General features: G+C 41.9%; 1 protein-coding gene across 1 annotated transcript; it reads left to right on the top strand.

Annotated features, from left to right (window-relative positions):
• Nucleotides 12,793–15,685, top strand: LOC109848727 (magnesium-protoporphyrin IX monomethyl ester [oxidative] cyclase, chloroplastic). Its single transcript, XM_020418379.1, has 5 exons — nucleotides 12,793–13,272; nucleotides 13,889–13,953; nucleotides 14,041–14,368; nucleotides 14,498–14,596; nucleotides 15,241–15,685. Exons 1-5 carry the CDS (start codon nucleotides 13,030–13,032, stop codon nucleotides 15,502–15,504), a joined length of 999 nt encoding a protein of 332 aa, XP_020273968.1. The 5' UTR covers nucleotides 12,793–13,029; the 3' UTR covers nucleotides 15,505–15,685.

The following is a 26,530-nucleotide window of genomic DNA, read 5'->3' as shown; positions in this document are numbered from 1 at the left end:
CTTAATAGTCGACTAATTAGGATAGTAGTCGACTACTCATGTATATAACTCAAATACAAGTTTCTGTCTTTTTACAGTATAGTCGACTAATAGAGATTATAGTCGACTACTGAGATGTTTGACAGAAACATAAGTTTCTGTCTTTTTACAGTGTAGTCGACTAATGACTACAGTAGTCGACTACTGAAGAAAAATATAAGTTTTCAAGTTTCTGTCTGAACTCAGTGTAGTCGACTAATTATCATTATAGTCGACTACTGAGAACATTTTCCGAAAACACAGAGTCTGTCTGAACTCAGTGTAGTCGACTAATGACTACAGTAGTCGACTACAAGAGACAGTTTTTCAGTTTTCAGAATTTGAATATCTGACAGTTTTTGGCCGTTTTTAAACGTTTTCAAACTTTAAAAACTTGTCTTTTCAAGGGGTATATATAGGTTATTTGTTCAGAAAAATTGGAGACACATACATACCCATAAGCTTTGATTCTTGAGCAATTTTCCAAGTGAAAAACATTCTGATTTTCTGAAAAAGAAGAGTTTCTGAAATTGCCTATATACTTTCATCAAAAACAAATCAATTAGGCAATTTTACAGAGATTAAAAGAATCCTAAGCCACTGCTGCACATTATTACACATTCAAGGCTTATAGGATCATTGTGTTCTTCTTCAACAAGTTTTCTCTCGGTTGTGAGAGGGTTAGTCTCTTGGGTTAGAGATTGGTGTTCAAATTGACAAGGAGTTTGTCAATTGGTGTTGCAATTTGCAGGAACTTGCAAATTGGTCAGGTTTGCATTTGATTTTGTAAGTTTATTCAAAATCATAGTGAAAACTCTCAAGCGGGATTTGCTTGGGGACTGGATGTACACCAGTTTGGTGGAACCAGTATAAAATCCTTGTGTTTGTGTTTGCAAATTCTAGGTTGCCTCAACCTAGACGGAAATTCCGTCTAGGTTGACTGTTCAACCTAGACGGAAATTCCGTCTAGGTTGACTATTCAACCTAGACGGATTTTCTGTCTAGGTTGACTAGTCAACCTAGACGGAAATTCCGTCTAGGTTGACCATTCAACCTAGACGGAAATTTCCGTCTAGGTTGAGGCAACCTAGACGGAAATTCCGTCTAGGTTGACCTTTCCGTCTAGATTGACAAACTAGACGGAAATATCCGTCTAGTTTGATTCAACCTAGACGGAACAAATTAGACGGAATTAGTTCCGTCTAGTTTGACTCAAACTAGACGGAAAAAAATTCCGTCTAGTTTGTTCTATCTAGGTTGCTCGTTTTTCTACTAGTGAAAGAATCAAAGACACAATCCCAACAAGAGCAACTCACTGTTTTGCTAAATCCAAAGGCAAAAAAGTGCTAGCACTTGTTGCTTTTGTGTTCTTTGAATTACTTGTAAACACTTCAAATTTCCCATTATCTTCTTGTGACGCCCTTGGGTTCACTCAAGGCTGCAGTCCGAGGTGAAACCAGAAATGTTAAACCTGCCATGCACCACACCGTGCAATAACATGTTTCACCATCATAATTTCTATCTCTCTAGTGGAATCAACAACAGGTGTAGTACAAAGCAAGTAAAAGGTTATACAAAAATCAACTGATGAAATAATAGAGATCAAATTAATATTTCACCATCAAATATGTTGGAGTACAAATAAATGTCTGAAATAAATAAACTGGAGTTCTCATCAAGTCTCAAAATACAAAATGTCTGACAATAGAAAATAAGGCACACAGCCTTTACAATTTCTAGAATAAAACTCTCAAATGTCTAAACAGAAGTCTACAGTGGAGCTCAAAGAAAATATAACTAAAATAGATGGCTGAAGTTAAAGTGCATCGCCATCAACTTGCGACTCTCCGGGCTCCTGGATCGTTACCTGAAAGGGGGAGGGACAACGAGCGTCAACGCGCTAGAGAGCAACATCACAACCAACCCCAAGGAATAGGGCTCGTTGTACATGAAAATACATTTAATACATAATAATATAAATCATTTACACAATCATTTATGGATAGGGCTCGTTGTACATGAAAATACATTTAATACATAATAATATAAATCATTTACACAATCATTTATGGGTTTTAGTACTTAGGGAAATACAACACGAGCATAGGTACGTCGAGCGAAATAATCCAAACAAGGAAACCCTCATGTATATACCTTGTATCTCAAATTGTAGATTCCTAAATATTTAACCCGAGGTTGGTCATAAGAAATAAATAAAGAAAAGAATACATACTCATCCCTACTAATAAAGTGTAAACATGACAAAGCTACAATAGGTTTCATGCACAACCTAGGTAGCTATCATGTCCCATTCTAATACAACATATCATGTACCCAACTTGATTACGTAACATGCTCAAGGTTTAGCAATAGTCTAAAACATGTTTGAAATGGATTATAGTCCAACACGAGGACTCTAATGGATTATAGTTCAACAGCAGATGATTTAAACAGAAGCGCGAATGAAACAGAAAGAAAGTGCTGCGATGAGTCGACTCGTACTCAATTATGAGTCGACTCAGCAGAACACACTTAAAAGCAGGAAAAGACTTCGTGAGTCGACTCATGACAGTCATGGGTCGACTCAACCTGATGAGTCGACTCATGACTGTCATGAGTCGACTCACGGGCTGATAACTGGATATTTCACAACTGCAACTCGTCCATCTCGTTCTATACTCCCACTAAACTGATCTTCACCTCCATAACTATCAATTCTAGACTATAGGGCAGTGATAAATTCATATGTAGCATGAGAAACGAACACTAGCATGTTAGACCTAACTTTTAACACCTAAACATGAGAGAAAGCATTTAATCAAAAGTAAAACTCATCTTTTATTTCTTTAAATAAAATTCCAGATCTGGGTTTTCATCAAAAGCTTGTTGGTGGGGATTCAAAATCCGAAATACATGATTTCTAGCATTTACCCTAACAAGGATATTGATTTATACTAGAAAAATAAGTCTTAGGCTCAATAAAACTTATGGAAAACAGTTAAAAATTATTAAAAACATGTGAGAAGGATTGGGCGAGATGTTACTCGCCTTAGAAGTGATGATAAACAATCCCCTTCGCTGCAATCCAAAAGAAACTGTCGAAAAATCCCTTGAAACGTCCCAAAATCACCAAGAACGCCTAGGGTTTTAGAGAGGAGAGAGAGAGAGTCTAGGGTTTCTGGGGAGAACTGATGAAAATGAAGTGTTTTCGGGTAGAGGGGAATATATACGAGTAGATAAAACCCAACCCAAAACCTAACAGACCCGATCCAGAAAGACCAGAAAGACCCCGATGAGTCGACTCATGACTGTCATGGGTCGACTCATGACTCATGGGTCGACTCATGACTCATGGGTCGACTCATAATATGATGAGTCGACTCAACAGAGACTAAATGGCAACAGGACTCGATTTCGTGAGTCGACTCATGACTGTCATGGGTCGACTCATGGACCTCGAAACTGCATACTAGCACTCTGCTGCATATGATTTGAAATCTTGCGCACTCAACCTCATGACTGATGTACATATACATACTCAAAAATCTACGGGGTCTTACATTCTTTCCCCCTTAAAAGAATTTCGTCCTCGAAATTCAGGAAATCACATCTAACTCATAAAGATACTTGAAGAACATGACAAGGGTCTAATCTAACCCTCACACATATACATTTTGCAATAATGAATGCTAGTTAGCACATAGTGACATTCATACTTAACGATCTAAAATGATAATATTCTCACTTAACCCCAAATCTAACGGAACTAGTACGTCGGGCGAAAAATCCAAACAAGGAACCCCCTATGTATATACCATGTGTTCCGTAAGATTATGAATTAAGTAAAAATACCCTCATTCTAGTGTTAAATATGAGTCTCAACATATATAGATATAAATATACAAGTAAGAAGTCATATAATAAATACTTTAATTAGTTTTACCTTCTCGAACAAGTGTGGGTAGTCGCGTCGCATGTCCTCCTCGCGCTCCCAAGAAGCTTCCTCAATTCCACTTCGGTTCCATTGTACTTTCACCAATGGAATCACCTTGTTCCTGAGTCTCTTGACTTCTCTAGTAAGTATGGACACTGGGATCTCAATAGTCGATAAATCATCCCGAAGCTCAATCTCCGGTGCATCCAACACTCGCTGCCGCTCCTCATCATGCAAGTGCTTCTTTAGCATAGAAATATGGAACACATTGTGTATACTAGACATAAAAGCTGGAAGATCTAGTCTGTATGACACAGCTCCAATGCGCTCCAAAATCCGGAATGGTCCAATGTATCTCGGTGCAAGCTTCCCTCGCCTCCCGAATCGTTGTACGCCTTTCATAGGTGATACCTTCAGCATAACCAAATCCCCAATCTGAAACTCTAGGGGTCTTCGCCTTTTATCTGCATAACTCTTCTGCCGACTCTGAGTGGCTAGAATCCGCTCCCTGATCAACGCTACCTTCTCGGTAGTCTGCCTCACAAGTTCTGGTCCAAGCATCAAACTATCCTCAGGCTCTGCCCAACATATCGGTGATCTACAAGGTCTCCCGTACAGTGCCTCATACGGAGCCATACCGATCGTCGCTTGATAACTGTTGTTATAAGCGAACTCTATCAGTGGGATATGATCCTCCCAGCTGCCTTGGAAATCAATGACACATGCTCGCAACATGTCCTCTAACACTTGGTTCACCCTCTCCGTCTGACCATCTGTCTGTGGGTGGAATACACTGCAATAAGATAGCTTGCTACCAAATGAATCCTGAAAACTCCTCCAAAAATGCGAGGTGAAAACTGATCCTCGGTCCGACACGATCGTATCCAGAACTCCGTGAAGTCGAACTATCTCCCGAATGAAAATCCTCGCATATGCCTCAGCTGTATAAGTAGTCCTTACTGGGATAAAATGTGCTGACTTCGTCAACCGGTCCACAATGACCCAAACTAAATCATTCCCCTTCTTCGACTTGGGCAACCCTACAATAAAGTCCATAGAAATGTCCGCCCACTTCCATTCTGGGATAGGCAACGACTGAAGTGTGCCTGCTGGTCTCTGATGCTCCGCCTTTACCTGCTGGCAGGTAAAACACTTCGCCACATACTCTGAAATCTCCCTGCGCATACCACTCCACCAAAAGTGCCTCTTCAGGTCCTTGTACATCTTTGTGGTCCCTGGATGTACTGTGTATCGAGTACGGTGTGCCTCATCAAACAACTCCCTCTTTAGTTCTGCACTGGCTGGCATAACCAATCTACCCTTCATCCGTAGACCTCCATCTGCTCCAATGGTCCAATCGGCCTTAGGCTCTTTGGAAATCTCCCCCTTACGGATTTGAATCCAAGAATCCTCCAACTAAGCTCTAACAACTCTGCCGCTCCAAGTTGGTTCCACTGATATAGCTCCCAAAAATACACTAGTGCCACCAAACTCAGGTCTAAAATCAAACTGGCTAAGAGCGAGAAGGTCTCGGTGCAATGAGCACCTCAAAACCACAATCTGATGTCGACGCTTCCTACTCAAAGCATCTGCTACGATGTTCGCCTTCCCCGGGTGATACTGAATCGCAAACTTGTAGTCCTTGATAAACTCAATCTACCTCCGCTGCCTCTGGTTGAGTTCCTTCTGAGAGAAAATATATTTCAGACTCTGATGGTCTGTGAATAGCTTGAACTGCACTGCATACAAATAGTGCCTCCATGACTTCAGTGCAAATACAACTGCTGCTAGCTCCAAGTCATGAGTGGGATAGTTCTGCTCATGCACTCTCAACTGCCGTGAGATATAAGCTACTACTCTCTGAGTCTGCATAAGGACGCCTCCTAATCCTGCCAATGATGCATCTGTGTAGACGACGAATGTCCTGTCGTTGCTCGGGATAGTCAAAACTGGTGCTGAGGTCAACTTAGTCTTTAAGATATCTAAGGCCTTCTGGCATTCTGTGCTCCAAATAAACTGTACACCCTTCTTCGTAAGGCGTGTAAGTGGCGTCGAAATCTTTGAGAAGTCCTGGATGAACTTCCTGTAGTAGTCTGCTAATCCCAAAAAGCTGCGAATCTCTGTCACTGTCTTTGGTGGTTCCCAATCAAGCACTGCTGTAACCTTAGCTGGGTCTATTGATATGCCCTCTCTGCTGATGATGTGGCCGAGAAATCTCACTTATGAAAGCCAAAACTCGCACTTGCCGAACTTGGCGTATAGCTGGTGCTCTCGTAGGGTCTGCAAAGCTAAACGGAGGTGCTGCTCATGATCTGCCTCCGGTCTCGAATAAATGAGGATGTCGTCGATGAAAACAATTACGAACTGATCTAAGAATGGACAAAAAACCCAGTTCATCAAGTTCATGAAGATCGTGGGTGCATTGGTCAACCCAAATGGCATGACCAAGAACTCGAAAGATCCATAGCGCGTGAGGAAAGCGGTCTTGGGGATATCCATCTCCCGAACCCGCAACTGATGATAGCCAGAACGAAGATCAATCTTCGAGAAAAATCACGCTCCCTGCAACTGGTCGAACAAGTCATCAATCCTAGGCAGTGGGTACCTATTCCGGATAGTGACCTTGTTCAACTCCCGATAATCCATACATAATCTCATATTGCCGTCCTTTTTCTTCATGAAGAGGACTGGCGTGCCCCACGGAGAATGACTCCGACGAATAAAACCCTGAGCTAACAACTCATCCAACTGGGTCTGAAGCTCTCTCATCTCAGCTGGCGCCATGCGATAGGGTGCGCGGGATATCGGGGCTGTGCCCGGCTGCAACTCAATACAAAACTCAACCTCTCTCACAGGAGGTAACCCAGGTATGTCCTGAAAGACATCCTGATAATCCGAGACAACTCGAGTCTCTAACAAATCATAACTCTGATCCCGTAGCATCACCCCGTTGATGAACCCCAGAAATGACTCCGCAAAGCGATTGCCCTGAGAAGTGGCCATAATCATCTCGGACCCATCGGACGCTCGCAACCTGACTGTCTTCGCAAAATAGTCAATACTAATATGGTAGGACGATAACCAATCCATACCAAGAATGACATCAAACTCGGACATATGCAAAACTATCAGATCGACTATGAACTCCGATTCGTCTAAACTGATGGTACACCTCCTACAAACGCTCTCCAGAAGCAATATCTCATCTAAAGGGGTGGAAACTGATAAAGGTGTGTCTAGAGGCTGAGCTATGATCTGGAGTCTAGCCATAAATGCATGCGAGATAAAAGAATGCGAAGCTCCCGAATCGAAAAGAATACGAGCGGAAACGGAATTCACAAGGAACGTACCCTCCACAACTGCTCCGCTGGCACCGTGATCACGGGGAACCACTGCATATACTCTGCCTGTGGCTGAAGACTGCTCTGCTGCTAATGCTGGAGAATATGGGACACTCTGCCCCTGGGGAGCCTCCTAGACCGCTCGAACCTGTCCCTCTGCCCTCTGCGTCGCTGGCGGTGTCTCAAGCCTGGGCTGCTGACCCTGACCTCTGCCCTGCTGTCGCTGGTGATGGTGGTTCGGGCCCCTGCCCTGCTGAGCTCCTGCTGGTGCACTACAATACTCTGATGCCTTGTGTCCGACCTTGTGGCAGTTAAAACAAGATCCCTGGAACTTACGCTACTGATGCGCTCTCTGATCCTGATGGGGTCCCCTCTTATGAGGGCCCTGCTGCTGCTGATGCTGATGCCCTGTCAAAGGTCTCTTGTTCTTACCCTTATCCCCGCTCTGCCCTATCTTGGCCTTCCCTTCCTTGTCCTTCAGGAACATAGTAGTCTTAATCTCCTGTGAGGTGGTGGCCTCAGCTACCTCCCTAACGGAATAGAACCTCCTCGAGACGAGGTACCGGTGGAGATTAGAGCGTAGCCCTGCTAAAAACATCTGAGCTTGACGCTCTCCTGTCTGCCACATACCCGTGAAATGCAGCAACTCCATAAACCGGCTCTCATAATCTGCCACTGTCATGTCCCCTGAGTCATCTGGGACAACTCAAGCTCCTTCCCAGTCCGGGCTGCAGAAGAAATATACTGCCCATCAAAGAAGTAGATAAAATCCTCCCATGTGAGGGTCATCCTTTGCTCTGGGGTAAACTGTAATCGGTACCATCTCCCGGCATCTCTCTTCAAACTGTAGGATGCCAACCTCTGCTTCTGAACCGAATCTACACTGAGTATGTCAAGTATATTGCTCACATCCTCCTTCCACTTGTGTGCTGCAAGAGGGTCTGGTGACCCCTGGAGCTCGGGTGCCCTCATCTTCTGATACCTCTCTACTATACGGAGCCAAGCTTCCTGACCTGTGGCTCTATCTGGTACCGCTAGTGGAATAGCTGCTGGTGCTACCTTTGGGTCTCTCTCTCTGATCGGGATGGCTAGTATCCCCTGCTGCTGAGCTACCGGTGGTGGTGGTGTCTGTGGTGCTATATGAGTAGTTACCAACTCCTCAATGGCTGTCATCCTGACAATAAGAGGAGCCATGATATCCACCAAATACTAAGGAGCCTGCTGCGGCTCTGGTGGTGCCTGCTCCTGCTCGGGTGGAGCCTGATGCGGCTCAGGTGGGGCCTGCTGGGGCTCTGCCTGAGCGGCTCTTCGAGTGCGGGGTCTCCCACGTCCTGCCATCTCTCTGATCATAAGGAAAATAAGGTTCATGAGTCAAAGTAAACGTACATACATAGTTCATCACAACATGATTTTCACATCACATAATATTCACACATGTACTTTAAGCAAAAATAGTTGTCATAAAAAAATTTTCTCAACATTTTGAGATATACGCATATATCATCCTCACTCATACTAGGAAATCCTTAGCGGACTCTACACATGAATCCTAAGAAACTCTAACCTAGCTCCACGACTCGACACAGGATGATCCTAAGGATACTGGAACTAGAGCTCTGATACCAACTGTGACGCCCCTGGGTTCACACAAGGCTGCAGTCCGAGGAGAAACCAGAAATGTTAAACCTGCCATGCATCACACCGTGCAATAACATGTTTCACCATCACAATTTCTATCTCTCTAGTGGAATCAACAACAGGTGTAGTACAAAGCAAGTAAATGTTATACAAAAATCAACTGATGAAATAATAGAGATCAAATTAATATTTCACCATCAAATATGTTGGAGTACAAATAAATGTCTGAAATAAATAAACTGGAGTTCTCATCTTAAAATACAAAATGTCTGACAAGAGAAAATAAGGCACACAGCCTTTACAACTTCTAGAATAAAACTCTTAAATGTCTAAACAGAAGTCTACAGTGGAGCTCAAAGAAAATATAACTAAAATAGATGGCTGAAGCTAAAGTGCATCGCCGTCAACCTGCGACTCTCCGGGCTCCTGGCTCGTTACCTGAAAGGGGGAGGGACAACGAGCGTCAAAGCGCTAGCGAGCAATATCACAACCAACCCCAAGGGATAGGGCTCGTTGTACATGAAAATACATTTAATACATAATAATATAAATCATTTACACAATCATTTATGGGTTTTAGTACTTAGGGAAATACAACACGAGCATAGGTACGTCGAGCGAAATAATCCAAACAAGGAAACCCTCATGTATATACCTTGTATCTCAAATTGTAGATCCCTAAATATTAAACCCGAGGTTGGTCATAAGAAATAAATAAAGAAAAGAATACATACTCATCCCTACCAATAAAGTGTAAACATGACAAAGCTACAATAGGTTTCATGCACAACCTAGGTAGCTATCATGTCCCATTCTAATACAACATATCATGTACCCAACTTGATTACGTAACATGCTCAAGGTTTAGCAATAGTCTAAAACATGTTTGAAATGGATTATAGTCCAACACGAGGACTCTAATGGATTATAGTTCAACACGAGGACTTGTAATGGATTATAGTCCAACACGAGGACTGTGCATAGAAGGATATACATGTCTTATTCCTGTACATGCTCTGCTATGATGATCTAAGCCTATGCCGCAATTATCATCTTACAGGTACAGGGAAAAATCAAGATCACTGTAATTAAAATATCCGATAAGCAAGGCAACACCCCAAGTTCAAGAATGGTAGACAATATCCTCGAACATATATATATATATATATAAATTGTCATCTTACAGGTACAGGGAAAAGTCAAGATCACTGCAATTAAATATCCAATAAGCAAGGCAACACCCCAAGTTCAAGAATAGTAGACAATATCCTCGAACATATGTATATATGATCATTTATAGGTATACAGCAGATGATTAAACAGCAACACAAACGAAACTGGAAAATACTGTGATGAGTCGACTCGTGCTCATTTATGGGTCGACTCATGTCTCATGGGTCGACTCGTGAACTGATGGGTCGACTCGGAAGACACTAATGAATAACAAGGATAGACTTTATGAGTCGGCTCATGATAGTCATGGGTCGACTCAACCTGATGAGTCGACTCATGACTGTCATGAGTCAACTCACGGGCTGATAACAGGATATTTCACAGTTGCAACTCGTCCATCTCGTTCTATACTCCCACCAAACTGATCTTCACCTCCCTAACTATCAATTCTAGACTATAAGGCAGTGATAAATTCATATATAGCATGAGAAACGAACACTAGCATGTTAGACCTAACTTTTAACACCTAAACATGAGAGAAAGCATTTAATCAAAAGTAAAACTCATCTTTTATTTCTTTAAATAAAATTCCAGATCTGGGTTTTCATCAAAAGCTTGTTGGTGGGGATTCAAAATCCGAAATACATGATTTCTAGCATTTACTCTAACAAGGATATTGATTTATACTAGAAAAATAAGTCTTAGGCTCAATAAAACTTATGGAAAACAGTTATAAATTATTAAAAACATGGGAGAAGGGTTGGGCGAGATGTTACTCGCCTTAGAAGTGATGATGAACAATCCCCTTCGCTGCAATCCAAAAGAAACTGTCGAAAAATCCCTTGAAACGTCCCAAAATCACCAAGAACGCCTAGGGTTTTAGAGAGGAGAGAGAGAGTCTAGGGTTTCTGGGGAGAACTGATGAAAATGAAGTGTTTTCGGGTAGAGGGGAATATATACGAGTAGATAAAACCCGACCCGAAACCCAACATACCCGATCCAGAAAGACCAGAAAGACCCCGATGAGTCGACTCATGACTGTCATGGGTCGACTCATGACTCATGGGTCGACTCATAATATGATGAGTCGACTCAACAGAGACTAAATGGCAACATGACTCGATTTCGTGAGTCGACTCATGACTGTCATGGGTCGACTCATGGACCTCGAAACTGCATACTAGCACTCTGCTGCATATGATTTGAAATCTTGCGCACTCAACCTCATGACTGATGTACATATACATACTCAAAAATCTACTGGGTCTTACACTTCTGATGTGGGACTATTCTTTTTGGGGTATTACACTACCACAATCAAGCTATTGATTTATGAGTATTCTTTTGCTAAACGTGCAGTTTTCTTTATCATTGTTTTCTCTCTCAATTATAGTTGTAAAACAAGGAATCACTTCTAAGAAAATGACATGTAACAAGCGGGTTTCTTTTGCGTAAAATAGCTCATTTTGATGACTACAATTACCAAAACCCCACAAGTATAGCAAAAACAGGCGAATGAAGATATTGTTTCAAATTGTAACTGCAATTGTAATTTTAAATAAATCACCCAGCTGTTACCATGCATTTGATGGGTTTTGTCTTGAAGAACGGGACTACAAGTTAAAAAGTAGGGGTTGTTTGGTTTATGGATTAATCTTGATGCATGTAATGAATTTTGAAAATTCGATAATTAAAATCGTGTTTGTTTATGATGTATATTAAGAGGATATGCATGAGGGGTAAAATTCAATTAAATTTCATTTGCTTGTACATGAATTTTCTTGATGATATATGGGTAAATACACAAAACTAGTTGAAATCAACATAATTTAGGGAAATATATTTGATGCATTTATCCTATATAATAATCCCAAAGCGATGTATAAAAAAATGACAAACGAGCAATGTATTCACTAAAAATTGATGATTTTTTAACTTGTGAGTCCCCTTTTTTTAATGCAATGATGCAAGATGCATGGAAACAAACAACCCCATCATCATGTATTTGTATTAATTACATCTTTTCTTTGGTATTTTTCATGCCACATGTGAGGTTGCCAAGTAGAATAGTTGCATAAAATATAATTCCCTAAAATTATACTGATTTTATTCGGATTTGTAATTTTGGTCACGTATCCTTAACAAAATTCATACGCAACCAAACAAAGCTTGATTGCATTTTACTCCCCATGCAGATCTTATTTGATACCCAGTGCAATCAGACAAAATTTTTATAGTATGAGTTCTTTAAAATTCATCACACACATCAAAATGAAATTCACTGCTTTGAGCATACAAAAGACTGTTAAAATATCTAAACCACCGCCCTACATCTCGAATATTTATTTCAGACTTCAGGCTATTGTGCTTTCTTGTGAGATATTCTGAAAGTAAAATTAGAAACAATTACAAAATTGATTAATATCGTGAGAACTAATTTTCCACCATTCACCGAGCAATAGAAACCCAAGCCACAGACTTACTGCCACGTGTAATCATATCCACCACTTACCCTGATTACCCCCAAGATCAGAGACATCCCTCAACTCCACCTTCCACGTGTCAGCAACCCATTAGCTCGGATAGATTTCTCACGGATGAGACATCCGATCACCAAAGCAAAAAAAAAACCCTCTAATATTATCACGCGACCCGTTGCCAAATCCCAAATTCCACTCTCTTCGACCTCTCAGCAACAATGGCTACAGCAGCACAATAGCAACAGCAGCAGCAGCAGCAGCAGCAGAGCTCTCCCTCATAAAGCCCATCAAGCCCATCTACAGGCCCACCTCAAGGTTCTCCGCTCTCAGGCCCAATTTCAGCATCAACGCCTCCGCAACCTCCACAAGGCCCAAGAAGTCGGCCAAGACTGAGATCAAGGAGACCCTTCTGGCCCCAAGGTTCTACACTACAGACTTCGATGAGATGGAGATGCTCTTCAATAAAGAAATCAACAAGAATCTGAATCAGTCAGAGTTTGAGGCTCTGCTGAATGAGTTCAAGACCGATTACAACCAGACCCATTTCGTTAGGAATCAGGAGTTTAAAGAGGCTGCTGATAAGATGCAGGGGCCATTGAGGCAGATCTTTGTGGAGTTCTTGGAGAGGTCCTGCACTGCTGAGTTTTCTGGGTTTTTGTTGTACAAGGAGCTCGGCCGAAGGCTCAAGGTTTGGTTCTGCAAATTCTTATAATTATGTAATTTAACTGTTGCATTAAATTTGCAGTTATAGTTTTAGCCTTAATTCGTTAGCATTATGTTCCCTTTTTAGCTAGTAACCAAGTTAGTACCAGTTAAAGAAGGAAATTTATGTACACAGAAAAATAATTTGGGCAATTTGCATATGCACCTTTTTATGGGTTGTTTCTGCTTATCAACCAGCAGTTAAAGGACTGTCATTTTTCGCTAGTTTTTTCTTCAAAATTACCCAAAAAATAGAAATTTTGTGATAACTAGCTATATCTGTATTTTGGAAGTGGTGTGTTTGCAGATAAACTATTTCCAAAAAAAAAATCCCTTCTTATATAGTGTTTAGGGTCTTATTTATTCTGGTTCTAGTGTAGAGTTGATAAAATTTGTGGGTTTAACATTGTTTTGAGAAATCTGAAAGAATTGGTAGAGATGAAGACAATTTAATCAATTATTTTCATATACATGCCATTTCTTTTGCTTGCTTTAATCATAAGCTGCAATGCACTGAGCTATATCTATGATTCAAACGATTGCATTTATCTAAGGCTTTTGATTATAAACTGATTTAACCTTATAACCAAATATTTTGGCAGAAAACCAATCCAGTCGTGGCTGAGATCTTCTCTCTCATGTCGAGGGATGAAGCTAGGCATGCAGGGTAAATAACCATACAGGATTATAGTTTTATCTTATTTACCATCGTCAACGATACAAATTTACGTGATATTATTCACTTTATATGCAGGTTTTTGAACAAAGGTCTCTCTGATTTCAACCTGGCACTGGATTTAGGATTCCTGACAAAAGCTAGGAAATACACATTCTTCAAGCCAAAGTTCATCTTTTATGCAACATACCTCTCTGAAAAGATTGGATATTGGAGGTACATAACAATTTACAGGCATTTGAAAGCCAATCCTGAGTTCCAAGTGTATCCAATCTTCAAGTACTTTGAGAACTGGTGCCAGGATGAGAACAGACATGGAGATTTCTTCTCTGCTTTGCTCAAGGCTCAGCCTCAGTTCCTTAATGACTGGAAGGCTAAGTTGTGGTCTCGATTCTTCTGTCTCTCGGTAAGTTTGGGAGATCTTGTGCAAAACCCTGAAAACTTCGGGTTATTTTGTTAAAATTACCCTTCTTTGCTCAAGACTAATTTAGTCTGTAAACTTGTTTATTTGTAACTTACTTTGTGATTTGTGCAGGTCTATGTGACTATGTACCTGAATGATTGTCAAAGGACTGCTTTCTATGAAGGCATTGGCCTTGACACCAAAGAGTTTGATATGCACGTGATCATTGAGGTGAGTATTGCCCATATATTTCAAGAACATTGTACTAACTTATGAATGACATATTTCCATGAAGAATATAGCAGTTAGCATATGTCAAATTCTTTGAATTATCTTATCTCATCACTTATGAATCAGATGACAGAAATCCCCCACAGACCACTTAGAACTAATTGCTTCCTGTTCAATGCATGAGAGAAAATATACCCTTTTACCACAAATCAATTGATGGAAGTTGAACCATTCATTATATTTTAAATGATTCTCTTTGAGTATGAATAATCTCCATCTATCACACCTTAAAGTGACCTTCTAAAGGAGAATCACAGTTTCTTCTCCATGTAGAAAATACCAACTGTACCAAAGCCATAATCTTCACTTATATCTTCTTACTGTAGTGCTCTAAAAAAATTCCATAACATATCCAATGATAAAATTATCATCTAATTAATAATTATTTAATCACATAACAGACATGTCATGCCATATCATAACACCCAACACAACGTTATCCAAAAAGTGAGGGATCGGTTACATGAATCCTATCCTATGTTTGAGTTTTATTCAGAGTTTTCGCTTCCACTAAGTTAATCGTTATCATTAACTGCTACCAACCAAGTTCACACTGATACTAGTACTGAATTAATTTATTGCAGACTAATCGCACTACAGCGAGGATATTCCCCGCAGTTCTTGATGTCGAGAATCCAGAGTTCAAGAGGAAATTGGACAGAATGGTGGAGATCAACCAAAAGATTCTTGCCATTGGACAGACTGAAGACATTCCGTTAGTGAAGAACTTGAAGAGAGTTCCTCTTATTGCTGCGTTGGTCTCTGAGCTCTTGGCTGCTTACTTAATGCCCCCAGTTGAGTCTGGGTCTGTTGATTTTGCTGAGTTTGAGCCACAAATTGTTTACTAATTAATCTTTGTATCGGTATGAGCCAGAGGAATACTTGATTCTTGTATGAAACAGAGGCAAGGTTTACTCAAGTTGAGCGTGTTGCTGTAAAGTAGTGTTTTTTTTTCAGTCCCTTTGTATTATTACTATGCATAATTGTAGGTTTCTTTTTTTATGTGAAATGACATGGATATTTTGAACTGTGAAAATTTCTCATTATTTTCAGAAAGAAGAAAAGAGGACTCCATGATACAATTGGCAATGACCAGATATATTAGAATGTAATATGTCCTTTTAAGAGGGCATACCAGTAATGATGGAAATTGATGGAATGACTATCAAAAGTTCAATTATTATTCGTGAGGAAATTACAGAAACTCAGAAGAATCAGGCAAACCAGGCGGCGGTCGACCGGTCCGGTCCACCGCATTCGTGCACAAGGCTTCCTGTGCGTCTGGAAGGAGATCGGTCGACCGGTGCGGTCGACCGACGGTTCTCTGGAGTTTGGGTTTTCTACTGAGAGCTGGTCGGTCGACCGGTCCGGTCGACCGGAATTGATCGCGGTCGACCGGTCCGGTCGACCGACGCTGTTTTGGGCTGGGCTTTCAGGTTTTCGACCCGATTCGTTTTGTAAGTTCTATATATACCTAAACCTGTTTGTTTAGGGTAGAGGTTGGACGAATTTGAGCAGCCAAAGAGAGAGAATCATTGCATCCAATTGTGAGAGAGCTTTGAGAGATCTAGAGCTTTGTTTTAGGGTTTGGTCTGAGAGATTTGTAACCCTATTTGTATTCTCTTGATTTCTAGTAGAAAGAACTCCCCCCTCCTTGCCCCGTGGACGTAGGCAACTTGCCGAACCACGTAAATTGTGTGTTCTTGCTGTGATTGTGGTTTGCATATTGTTTGTGGTTTAGTTCGAGTTATTGTTCGTGTTGCCCTAGAAAGCTTCCGCCGCGCACAACAATTGGTATCAGAGCTAGATCGACAACATGGGAGATGCAAGCACGTCAGGTTCGTCTCTAACAAAGGCGATACAGAGTCTGAGCATCAATAACACGAAGATTGATGTTCCGAAGTTCGATGGCAAGATCAATTTTGGATTGTGGAGGTGTCAGGTGATGGATGCTTTGGATGCACAGAATTTGGAGGAGACTCTTGAGTTAAAAGAGAAACCCGCTGAGTTGGAGGATAAGGTTTGGAGAAAGATGAACAGTAGAGCTTGTGGTGTTATTAGGTCATGCTTGACGCCGGATCTTATTTATGATGTTATGAACGAGACGTCGGCGAAGAAGATGTGGGAAACACTCAATGAGAAATATCTTACGAAGAGCATTGAGAATCGGCTTCACTTGAAGAAGAGATTTTACCAGTTCAAGATGAAGAGAGGGGTTTCCATCAGGGAGCATGTCAACAATTTCACTAAGCTACTTTCAGATATGGCCAATGTTGATATTATAGTTGAGGATGAAGACAAGGCGATGCTACTTCTGTGTTCGTTGCCCGAAGATGATTATGGTACGTTCGTTCTCACTATGATCAATGGAAGAACTACAGTTAGCTACAAGGAGGTGACCTCAGCTTTGGTGAACTATGAGTTGAGGAAGAGTGATGGTGAACCCTCCGAGAAGGCATCGGGAGATGCGTTAGCAGTTCGAGGCCGAGATCCAAACCGTCGTCAGTTTAACCGCTCAAAGTCAAAGAATAGGAGTGCCTATAAGAGTGTTGGTAGAAATCAATGTCGGTATTGTAAAGAAGAAGGACATTGGAAGATTGACTGCCCAAAGTGGAAAGAAAAAGCCGGAAAGAATAAGGGGAAAGCTGCACAAGCTTCAGAAGTGAATGTTGCAAAAGCTATTGGTGAGCATTCAGATTCAGATTCTTCAGGCTATTCATGCCCTGCTTTACCGTCGGTTTGCTATGCGGATTCCACGGAGTGGATGATGGATTCGGGAGCTACATATCACATCTGCCCTAAGAGGGAGTGGTTTTCTAGCTTTGAGGAGCTGGAAAGAGGGGATGTCGTGCTTATGGGTAATGATCACGTATGCCCTATTGGTGGTATTGGTTCAGTCCGGATCAGGATGCATGATGGTGTAGTGAGGGAATTGAAGGAAGTGAGGTTCGTGCCGCAGTTGACGAAGAACATCATTTCTCTTGGGACTTTGGAGGCAGCAGGATATCGAGTGATCTTAGAGGATGCTACAGTGAAGGTCACGAAGGGTTCTATGGTGGTGATGCGAGGTGTCAGGGAAAACTACCTATACTACTTGAAGGGCAAGACAGTTACAGGGGGTCTGGCAGCTTCTATCACTACAGAGGAGGACACTACCACCTTATGGCACATGAGACTTGGACACACAGGAGATAAGTCCCTACAGTCATTGGCTAAACAGGGGCTATTGAAAGGTGCTAAGACCTGCAAGATGGAATTGTGTGAGCATTGTGTACTTGGGAAGAAGACTAGAGTGAAGTTCGGCACCGCTGTTCATAACACCCAAGGTACATTGGATTATATTCACACGGACGTTTGGGGTCCTTCCAAGAACACATCTCTTGGTGGGGCCAACTATTTTGTCACTTTCATTGATGATTATTCCAGGAGGAATTGGGTATACCCGATGAAGCATAAACATCAGGTCCTGGATATTTTTGTGGAGTGGAAAAAGAAAGTGGAGCTGCAGACAGGTAGAAAGGTGAAGACTCTACGTTCAGATAACGGTGGAGAGTACAAGAGTGATCCGTTTCTGCAGTTTTGCCGGGATCACGGCATTAGAAGACACTTCACAGTTCGAGAGACATCGCAACAGAACGGGGTGGCTGAGAGATTGAACCGTACCTTGCTGGAGAAGGTGCGGTGTATGATGACGCAGAGTGGATTGCCTAGATCTTTTTGGGCCGAGGCGTTGGTTTATGCGAGCCATCTTGTGAACAGGTTGCCGTGCACTGCGATAGACGGGAAGACTCCTTTGGAGCGTTGGTTTGGTTCGGTAGCTAGTGACTATGAGTCGCTTCGGATATTTGGGTGTCCGGCTTATTATCATGTCAGTGATGGTAAATTAAATCCGAGAGCGAGGAAAGCAGTCTTTGTGGGATTTAGAGATGGAGTCAAAGGCTTCAAATTATGGGATCCACAGGACAAGAAGATAGTTATTAGCAGAGATGTCACATTTGACGAGGCGTACATGATGAGGCCTCGAGCCCCTCAGCAGGTGGAGGGAGACCAGACAAGAGAGATATCGCAGCAGGTGGAGGATGATGTGACTCCACCCACTCCAGAGAACACTGTATCCATTGAGGCTCCTACAGAGGTGACACTGGGAGGAGATGAGATGACAGATGGGCAGATACAGGATACAGTAGATCATGGGACTCAGGAACAGGGTCATGTTCAGAGGACCATTGCAGCAGATAGACCGAGGAGAGAGATTCGTCGGCCAGCTAGGTATAATGATGTCATGGTCGCATATGCATTATCAGTGGAGGTCGTTGATGATATAGTTCCAGCCACATTCAGGATTCAAGGAGGCAGAGTCTAGCCCCGATTCGATCAGGTGGAGGGAAGCTATGGAGGAGGAGATGCGATCTCTTCAGAAGAACGACACTTGGACACTTGCACATCTACCTAAGGGTAAGAAAGCTATTGGTTGCAAGTGGGTATATACGAAGAAGGAGGGATCCTCTATTGGGGACATTCGGTTCAAAGCCAGACTGGTTGCCAAGGGATATGCACAGCTTGAGGGCATTGATTATAATGAGGTATTTTCACCCGTTGTGAAGCATTCGTCGATTAGAATTTTATTGGCGTTGGTGGCACAGTTGGATTTGGACTTGGTCCAGATGGATGTGAAGACAGCCTTTCTACATGGTGATTTAGATGAGGAGATCTACATGACACAACCACAGGGTTTCAAAGCTTCAGGAAAGGAAATTTTGGTTTGTAAGCTGAAGAAGTCTCTTTATGGTTTGAAGCAGTCACCAAGACAGTGGTATAAGAGATTCGACGGCTTTATGATTGGCCGAGGGTACACGAGGAGCCCATATGACCCATGTGTTTATATGCACAAGCTACAGGATGGTGAGCTCATATATTTGCTTTTATATGTTGATGATATGCTTATTGCTTCCAGGAATTCTTCGGTTATTTGAAAGCTGAAAGAGGAGTTATCATCCGAGTTTGAGATCAAGGATCTTGGAGAGGCAAAGAAGATATTGGGTATGGAGATCGAGCGAGACAGAGTGAAGGGGAAATTGAAGCTAACACAGAGGAGTTACTTGCAGAAGATGTTGAAGAAATTCAGCTTGGATGGCAATGCAAAAGCAGTTAGCACACCATTGGCTCCCCACTTCAAGCTTTCAGCGTTGATGTCACCTGTTTCAGTTGAGGACAGAGATTATATGTCGAAGGTCCCATATGCTAGTGCAGTAGGTAGCTTGATGTATGCGATGGTGTGTACGAGGCCAGATTTGTCACAGGCCGTGAGCATGGTATCGAGATACATGCATGACCCCGGGAAGGGTCACTGGGAGGCCGTGAAGTGGATTCTACGGTATGTTCGAGGCACCGTGGATGTTGGTTTAGTATTTCAGAAGGATGAGAAGGATGGGCAGGCTTGTATTGGATATGTGGATTCAGACTATGCTGGAGATCTTGACAAACGCCGGTCTACGTCAGGTTATGCTTTTACATTGGCAGGTGCACCTGTATGTTGGCGTTGCACGCTTCAGTCCACAGTGGCTCTCTCTACTACAGAGGCAGAGTATATGGCAGTTACTGAAGCTATTAAGGAGGCTTTATGGTTGCGTGGATTATTGGAGGACTTGGGGATCGCTCAGGAGACTATTCGGATATATTGTGATAGTATGTCGGCTATCTATTTGGCGAAGAACCAGGTTTATCATGCGCGCACGAAGCACATCGACGTCAGATTCCACTTTGTACGGGACGTCTTGGATGATGGAGATGTCATATTGGAGAAGGTCCACACAAATGACAACCCTGCAGATATGTTGACCAAAGTTGTTTCAGGAGTGAAATTTGGTCATTGTTTGAAGCTTTTGAACATCCTTCAGTGCTGAGGCCTTTGGAGGCCATTAATATGAACTACGTTCGGCTTGATTCCTTGGGCAAGAGGATACGTAGGCAGTCTTTAGATGCAGCCGGTTTGATCAGTCAGGCGGCGGTCGACCGGTCCGGTCGACCGCATTCGTGCACAAAGCTTACTGTGCGTCAGGAAGGTGGTCGGTCGACCGGTGCGGTCGACCGAGGGGTTCTCTGGAGTTTGGGTTTTCTACTGAGAGCTGGTCGGTCGACCGGTCCGGTCGACCGGAATTGATCGCGGTCGACCGGTCCGGTCGACCGACGCTGTTTTGGGCTAGGCTTTCAGGTTTTCGACCCGATTCGTTTTGTAAGTTCTATATATACCTAAACTTGTTTGTTTAGGGTAGAGGTTGGACGAATTTGAGCAGCCAAAGAGAGAGAATCATTGCATCCAATTGTGAGAGAGCTTTGAGAGATCTAGAGTTTTGTTTTAGGGTTTGGTCTGAGAGATTTGTAACCCTATTTGTATTCTCTTGATTTCTAGTAGAAAGAACTCCCCCCTCCTTGCCCCGTGGACGTAGGCAACTTGCCGAACCACGTAAATTGTGTGTTCTTGCTGTGATTGTGGTTTGCATATTGTTTGTGGTTTAGTTCGAGTTATTGTTCGTGTTGCCCTAGAAAGCTTCCGCCGCGCACAACAATTCGTCTAGTTATGTAATAGAAGTTAATTAATTTGTAGTAGTTGAACATTAAATTTATTTTGCCACTAGATATTTCATTTAATTTGATACTTTATAATTTGTGTAATCAAGCATATAGCTTTACGCTTTGACTATAGCTACATTTTTCTAGTTTAAATTCAATGCTAAGTTGGAAAGACCCCAAAGATTTCCTTAACCAAGCATTTGAAGTACATATTTACATATATCACATTATAGTGCTGGATCATGTGGATACAGGCTCTTCTGGGGGCTCTTTTGTGAAATGGCCGGAGAACCTCGGCATGAAGTTATTCCCGTGGTTCAGTCTTACTTGGATTGAGATAGCAAACCTCCCTCTCCACTCATGAGATGTAGGATTCTTAGAAATTCTCTTTCAAGACATTGGAGGAGTAGTCACAGGCTCTTGTGAGGTTGTACTTCATGTTACATCAATGGAAAAATTCTGAAAATAGACCACATTTGCTAAATATTTAGCAAAATCGACCATTTTGCTAAATATTTAGCAAAATCGACCTCTTTTTGGCCTGTTGGCCAAAAAGAGGTCGATTTTTAAATATTTAGCAAAATCGACCTCTTTTTGGCCTGTTGGCCAAAAAGAGGTCGATTTTCAAAAAAGTGGCCTGAAAACATACAGGACTACTAGTCCCGTATGTTTTCAACACAGTAATTACAGATTAGAAAACATACGGGACTACTAGTCCCGTATGTTTTCTGTCATGGTTTTGGTGGCTCACGAAAGTGTACGGGACTAGTAGTCCCATACATTTTGCAAAGCCAATTTCCCTTGTAACTAAATATACGGGACTAGTAGTCCCGCATAATTTACAGAGGTAATTTGCCTCGGCCATCAAATATACGGGACTACTAGTCCCGTATATTTTACAGATGCAACTTGCCTCTGCCCAGCAAACATACGGAACTAGTAGTCCCGTATATTTTGCAGAGGCAACTTGCCTCTGCCCAGCAAACATACGGGACTAGTAGTCCCGTATTTTTGCTGGACTGAGGCCAAACATGCACAAAACATGCATGACCCTCTAGCTGAGCATACAACCAAACTTTTTACCAAAATTTTTGCCACAATATATCATCTAACATTGTATACATTGATAAAAGTTATAAAATTAGAATATTATAACACAAATCTAAAAAATAACCCCTCCCCCGTTGTCTCGGCCTTCGCACCCGCTGAGATCGTCGGCGGCCCCCTTCGTCTTGAGCTTGTATATGCTCGCTCTCCGGTTGTGTGTGGGGCTGTGACGGACCAGCTTGTTGTGACGGACCAGCTTGTTGTGACGGGCCAGCTTCATCGTCGTGCGTGCAAGATCTATCACGTCTACGGTGGCGCACATATGTAGTATCTTCAAGATCCACCTGCTCACGACCTTCATATTGATCCTCATGAGTTTGTTGAAAAGCTCTACGAACTCTCGCCACTATCCGCTGTAATATCGATACGTCCATTGAAAAGCTCTACGAACTCTCGCCACTATCCGCTGTAATATCGATACGTCCACAGAATCTCCTATGGCAGTAGTTATACCCTCATTTGCAATCCCCACTACATCGTCCAATGCGTCTATCTACAATTACATAAAAATATTGCTTCATATAATAAACCAAAAGCTAACATAAAGATTGAAAAATCTATTATAATCTAAAGCAATTTACTTACCCATCGCCTCTCATCTAACCCTCTTGGTACATATCGAGATTGTTGGTTGCGAATCTCGATTTCGTCGACTGGAGGCGCAGTTTGGGTGATTATCCAACGTCGGGTAACCCCCCAACACCATCTTATGTAATCGACTTCCTGCATCGGAGGATAAAGCGTATCAACAATAAGTTGATGCCGATCATTCCAGCGAGCTATGTATGATTGATGCGTGCGCTGCCAGTTAATCTGATGTCCACCTTTAGACGCCTTTCTCTCTATTTTCTCGACCAATTGTGGAGCATGTTGTGTGAGTCCAAACTGTCTAAACACGCGATCGGGTACGTGCATCTCCATAATTTTGAAACAAATGAGAGGAACTCTGGACCGCCATATGCCGTGTCCCTCCATACAAATCAGCGGTAGACGATGTAGGTAAGGTGCGTATGGCTGCCACTTGAACTGCAAAATAATCCATATATTAACTGTTGTTTGAAATATATCGATAGCTTTAAACGATTTCAATTCAAATTCATACCTGAAAATTTTTCATTCAGTCGAACTCCCCTTTGTAAAAGTCTAACTGTCTAGCCGGGACCTCATTATAGGCTTTAGTGACATTCCGTCTGTAAGTTTTATATACGATGGGTTTTTGTTCAAAAGTTTAAATGAAAAATAAAATATCAAACGAGATTAAATTTGAGGAATTTTACCTGCAGCCTAGTGGAATCTGTCCATCCAACTCTCGGATCTCGCATAATCGCGGTTTCAAAACTAGTCTTTCTCATGCCCAAACTTGTAACAATGTCAAACAACCTTTGAGCTCTTTATTTTGCATTAAAGCAACCTTTGACATTTATCGATATAGATATGCTAAAACAGCACTACCCTAGGATAATGTCCCACACACGTCAAAGTCTTCGAGAAGTGGTAACCACCTATTGAAAAATGTGGAAGTTACTTCAAAGTATAAAAGTAATAACAATTTATGACCCGTCTTACCTCAAATGCACTTTATGTTTACTTGAATCGGGAAAAAGAAGCGTCCCGATCATGTGCAAAATATATGCTCTAGCATGTTGTTGGATCATGACTTCTGATGCATCGTGTGGCAATGGGTTAGCAAAATTCTCTTTTAGCCATTTCAATCTAATATACCCTCCAGGCAAGGACTCCAGTGATAGTATTGACAAATTATCACATACATCCCGCCAAACATGCATATCTGTCCCCGTGACACAAGGACCATCAATGCGGAGTCCTAGGATCACTGCTACATCCTGAAGAGTAATAGTTGCCTCCCCAACACGTAGATGAAAAGTGTTAGTCTCGGGCCTCCATCTATCCATTAACGCATTAAGCAGTGCCCAGTCGAGTTTCATCCATCGCAATTGTGAGCAAATCAGAAAACCGGCTTGGGATTTTAGGGCAATGATGCGAGGATCATCAAGCGGCCAACGCATATGCCCAAGGCTATGATCAATCATAACAAGCTCTTGCCCTCTCTACACAAAAATAAAAACAAATATTAGAATATCACAATAATAAATAATGTGAGTCTAAACTAAATCAATCAAAACATAGAGCCATAGTACCTCTGTAAATGATATACTCTCTGAACGATGGCGTGGCTGATCATAGAGGACTTCATCAGAAACCGGCCCGGGGAGCATCGCGTATATACCTGAACATGTCAAGATTACCTTATTAGTTTCTACCAAATGTATAAGACCACAATAATAAAATTAACAATGTAAATAGAAAATATATTACCAATTAATTGCTATAAACTTGTTCTTGATGGACAACGAGACATATTATGCCCTAATTGACTACATGTTCCACATCTGATTCGTGATGCTCCTCCTTCCCGGCCTTGATCCATAGTACCTCTGATGCACACAGATCGAGGTCGTCCTGCTTGTCTTTTGACTTGAGGTGGTAATAAATATTCCATATAAGCGGCAGGCCAATATCGCGTATCATCGGGAGGATGAAAACTCTCTTTGTAAGCCTTCCGATAATGATTTGTTGAATACCAAGCTGAGCAATACCGATCATACGGCAATCTAGCCCCACCATCCTGACTGAAACTAGCTGCTAAAACATGTTCACATGGAAGTTTTTGTAATTGTGGTAGGCTACAAGTACAACTACACTCTTGGTCATAGAGATGAACGGTGTAAGTGCCATCACGATCCTTGACCTCCCATTCATTGTCGTTGAATGGTTCAATTCTACATGTTCTTATAGCCACAACCCTTTTCTGCAACATTAACTCGTTTTTTGGAGTGTACTTACTCGTCCAATTTGCACCATCACTCCGTCTCTTTTGGAAGTATGCATTCAATCTATAAAACGTCCTTGCAACTAAGGCACTAATTGGCATAGCATGGGCACCCTTAAGTACACCATTAAAACTTTCAGAACAATTAGTCGTCATCATACAATAACGCACTTCACCATCTTTACATAATGCCCATCGATCTTCGTATTGCGGCTTCAAGTTTTGTTCAATCCAATTGCGAGCTTCAACTGATAGGGCTTTAATTTTCTCTCTACAATGCTCATATACAAGTGAGTCAGTGGCACACCCGGCTTGCCATAATAAATTTTATAAATTGACCTCTCCATGTTTTCTCTTAAAATTAGCTCTTATATGCCGCAAGCAGTAACGGTGATGATGTGGTGCACTCTACCCCTCATGCAAGGCTCGTGGAATTCCTTTCATTCGATCAGAAATAAAGATAATAACTCTTGGACTTTGAACAGTCGGAATGTATTTGTAAATACACTGAAAAAACCACTTCCAACTCGATGTATCCTCCACCTCTACAACTGCGAAAGCTATTGGAAATAGTCCACCGTTTGCATCTACACCGGTCGCTACCAAGAGCACTCCTTTGTATTTGCCATATAAATGTGTTCTATCGATGCTTAAGAGCGGACGACAAAACGAGAACCCTTTGATAGCGGGCCCAAATGCCCAAAATACCCATATGAACCTCTCCACTTCCGGTGAGACCTGCTTAGACACTATCTCATGTTCGGAACCCGGATTATTCCTCTTAATTGCTGCAAGATAATGTGGAAGTTTTTGATAAGATTCTTCCCAATCTCCAAATATTTTAGTCAACGCCTTCCTTCGTGCATCATATGCTTTAGACTTGGATATAGTTATGCCTTTCATAGCACGAACCGTTGTTATTATCTGTCCTGGAGTAAGATCAAGTTCCCGCCTAACTTCGGGCATAATTATCTTCATTATATAAGCGGAAGTCGCTGTCGTATGATCATTAGCGACAGTCGGATTGCAACATGTATGAAGTCCGCAATAATTTGAGATCACAAATTGTCCGTTGGATTTTTTCCTAACAGCTGCATTAAGCTTCCATGTGCATTTTAAATTTCTATCGTCTGTAGCACTTGTATAAGCGGCTTGACATTTCTCATTGAAGTAACACTTTACATGGTAGCTAGTTGCGTTGGATTTCACCGGCTTGAATTTGACCCGGTTCCTAATTGCCCATTCACGTATAGCGAAAATTAAGCTTTCCTTATTCTCAAATAGATCTCCTTTTTTGAAAGTGATATCCTCAGGTCGATCGAAATTAGGACCCGGCTCAACTAACT

This window comes from Asparagus officinalis, chromosome 7 (genome assembly GCF_001876935.1).
Source record: "Asparagus officinalis chromosome 7, Aspof.V1, whole genome shotgun sequence".
Taxonomy (NCBI): domain Eukaryota; kingdom Viridiplantae; phylum Streptophyta; class Magnoliopsida; order Asparagales; family Asparagaceae; genus Asparagus; species Asparagus officinalis.
This window is presented reverse-complemented; position numbering and strand designations above follow the sequence as displayed.

Bases quoted from the DNA above. Each gene is read 5' to 3' on its own strand.
- LOC109848727 (XM_020418379.1), top strand. From the start codon at position 13,030: ATGGAGATGCTCTTCAATAAAGAAATCAACAAGAATCTGAATCAGTCA. The intron at 13,273-13,888 runs GTTTGGTTCTGC...ATATTTTGGCAG, and splicing joins AGCTCGGCCGAAGGCTCAAG to AAAACCAATCCAGTCGTGGC. The intron at 13,954-14,040 runs GTAAATAACCAT...CTTTATATGCAG, and splicing joins GATGAAGCTAGGCATGCAGG to GTTTTTGAACAAAGGTCTCT.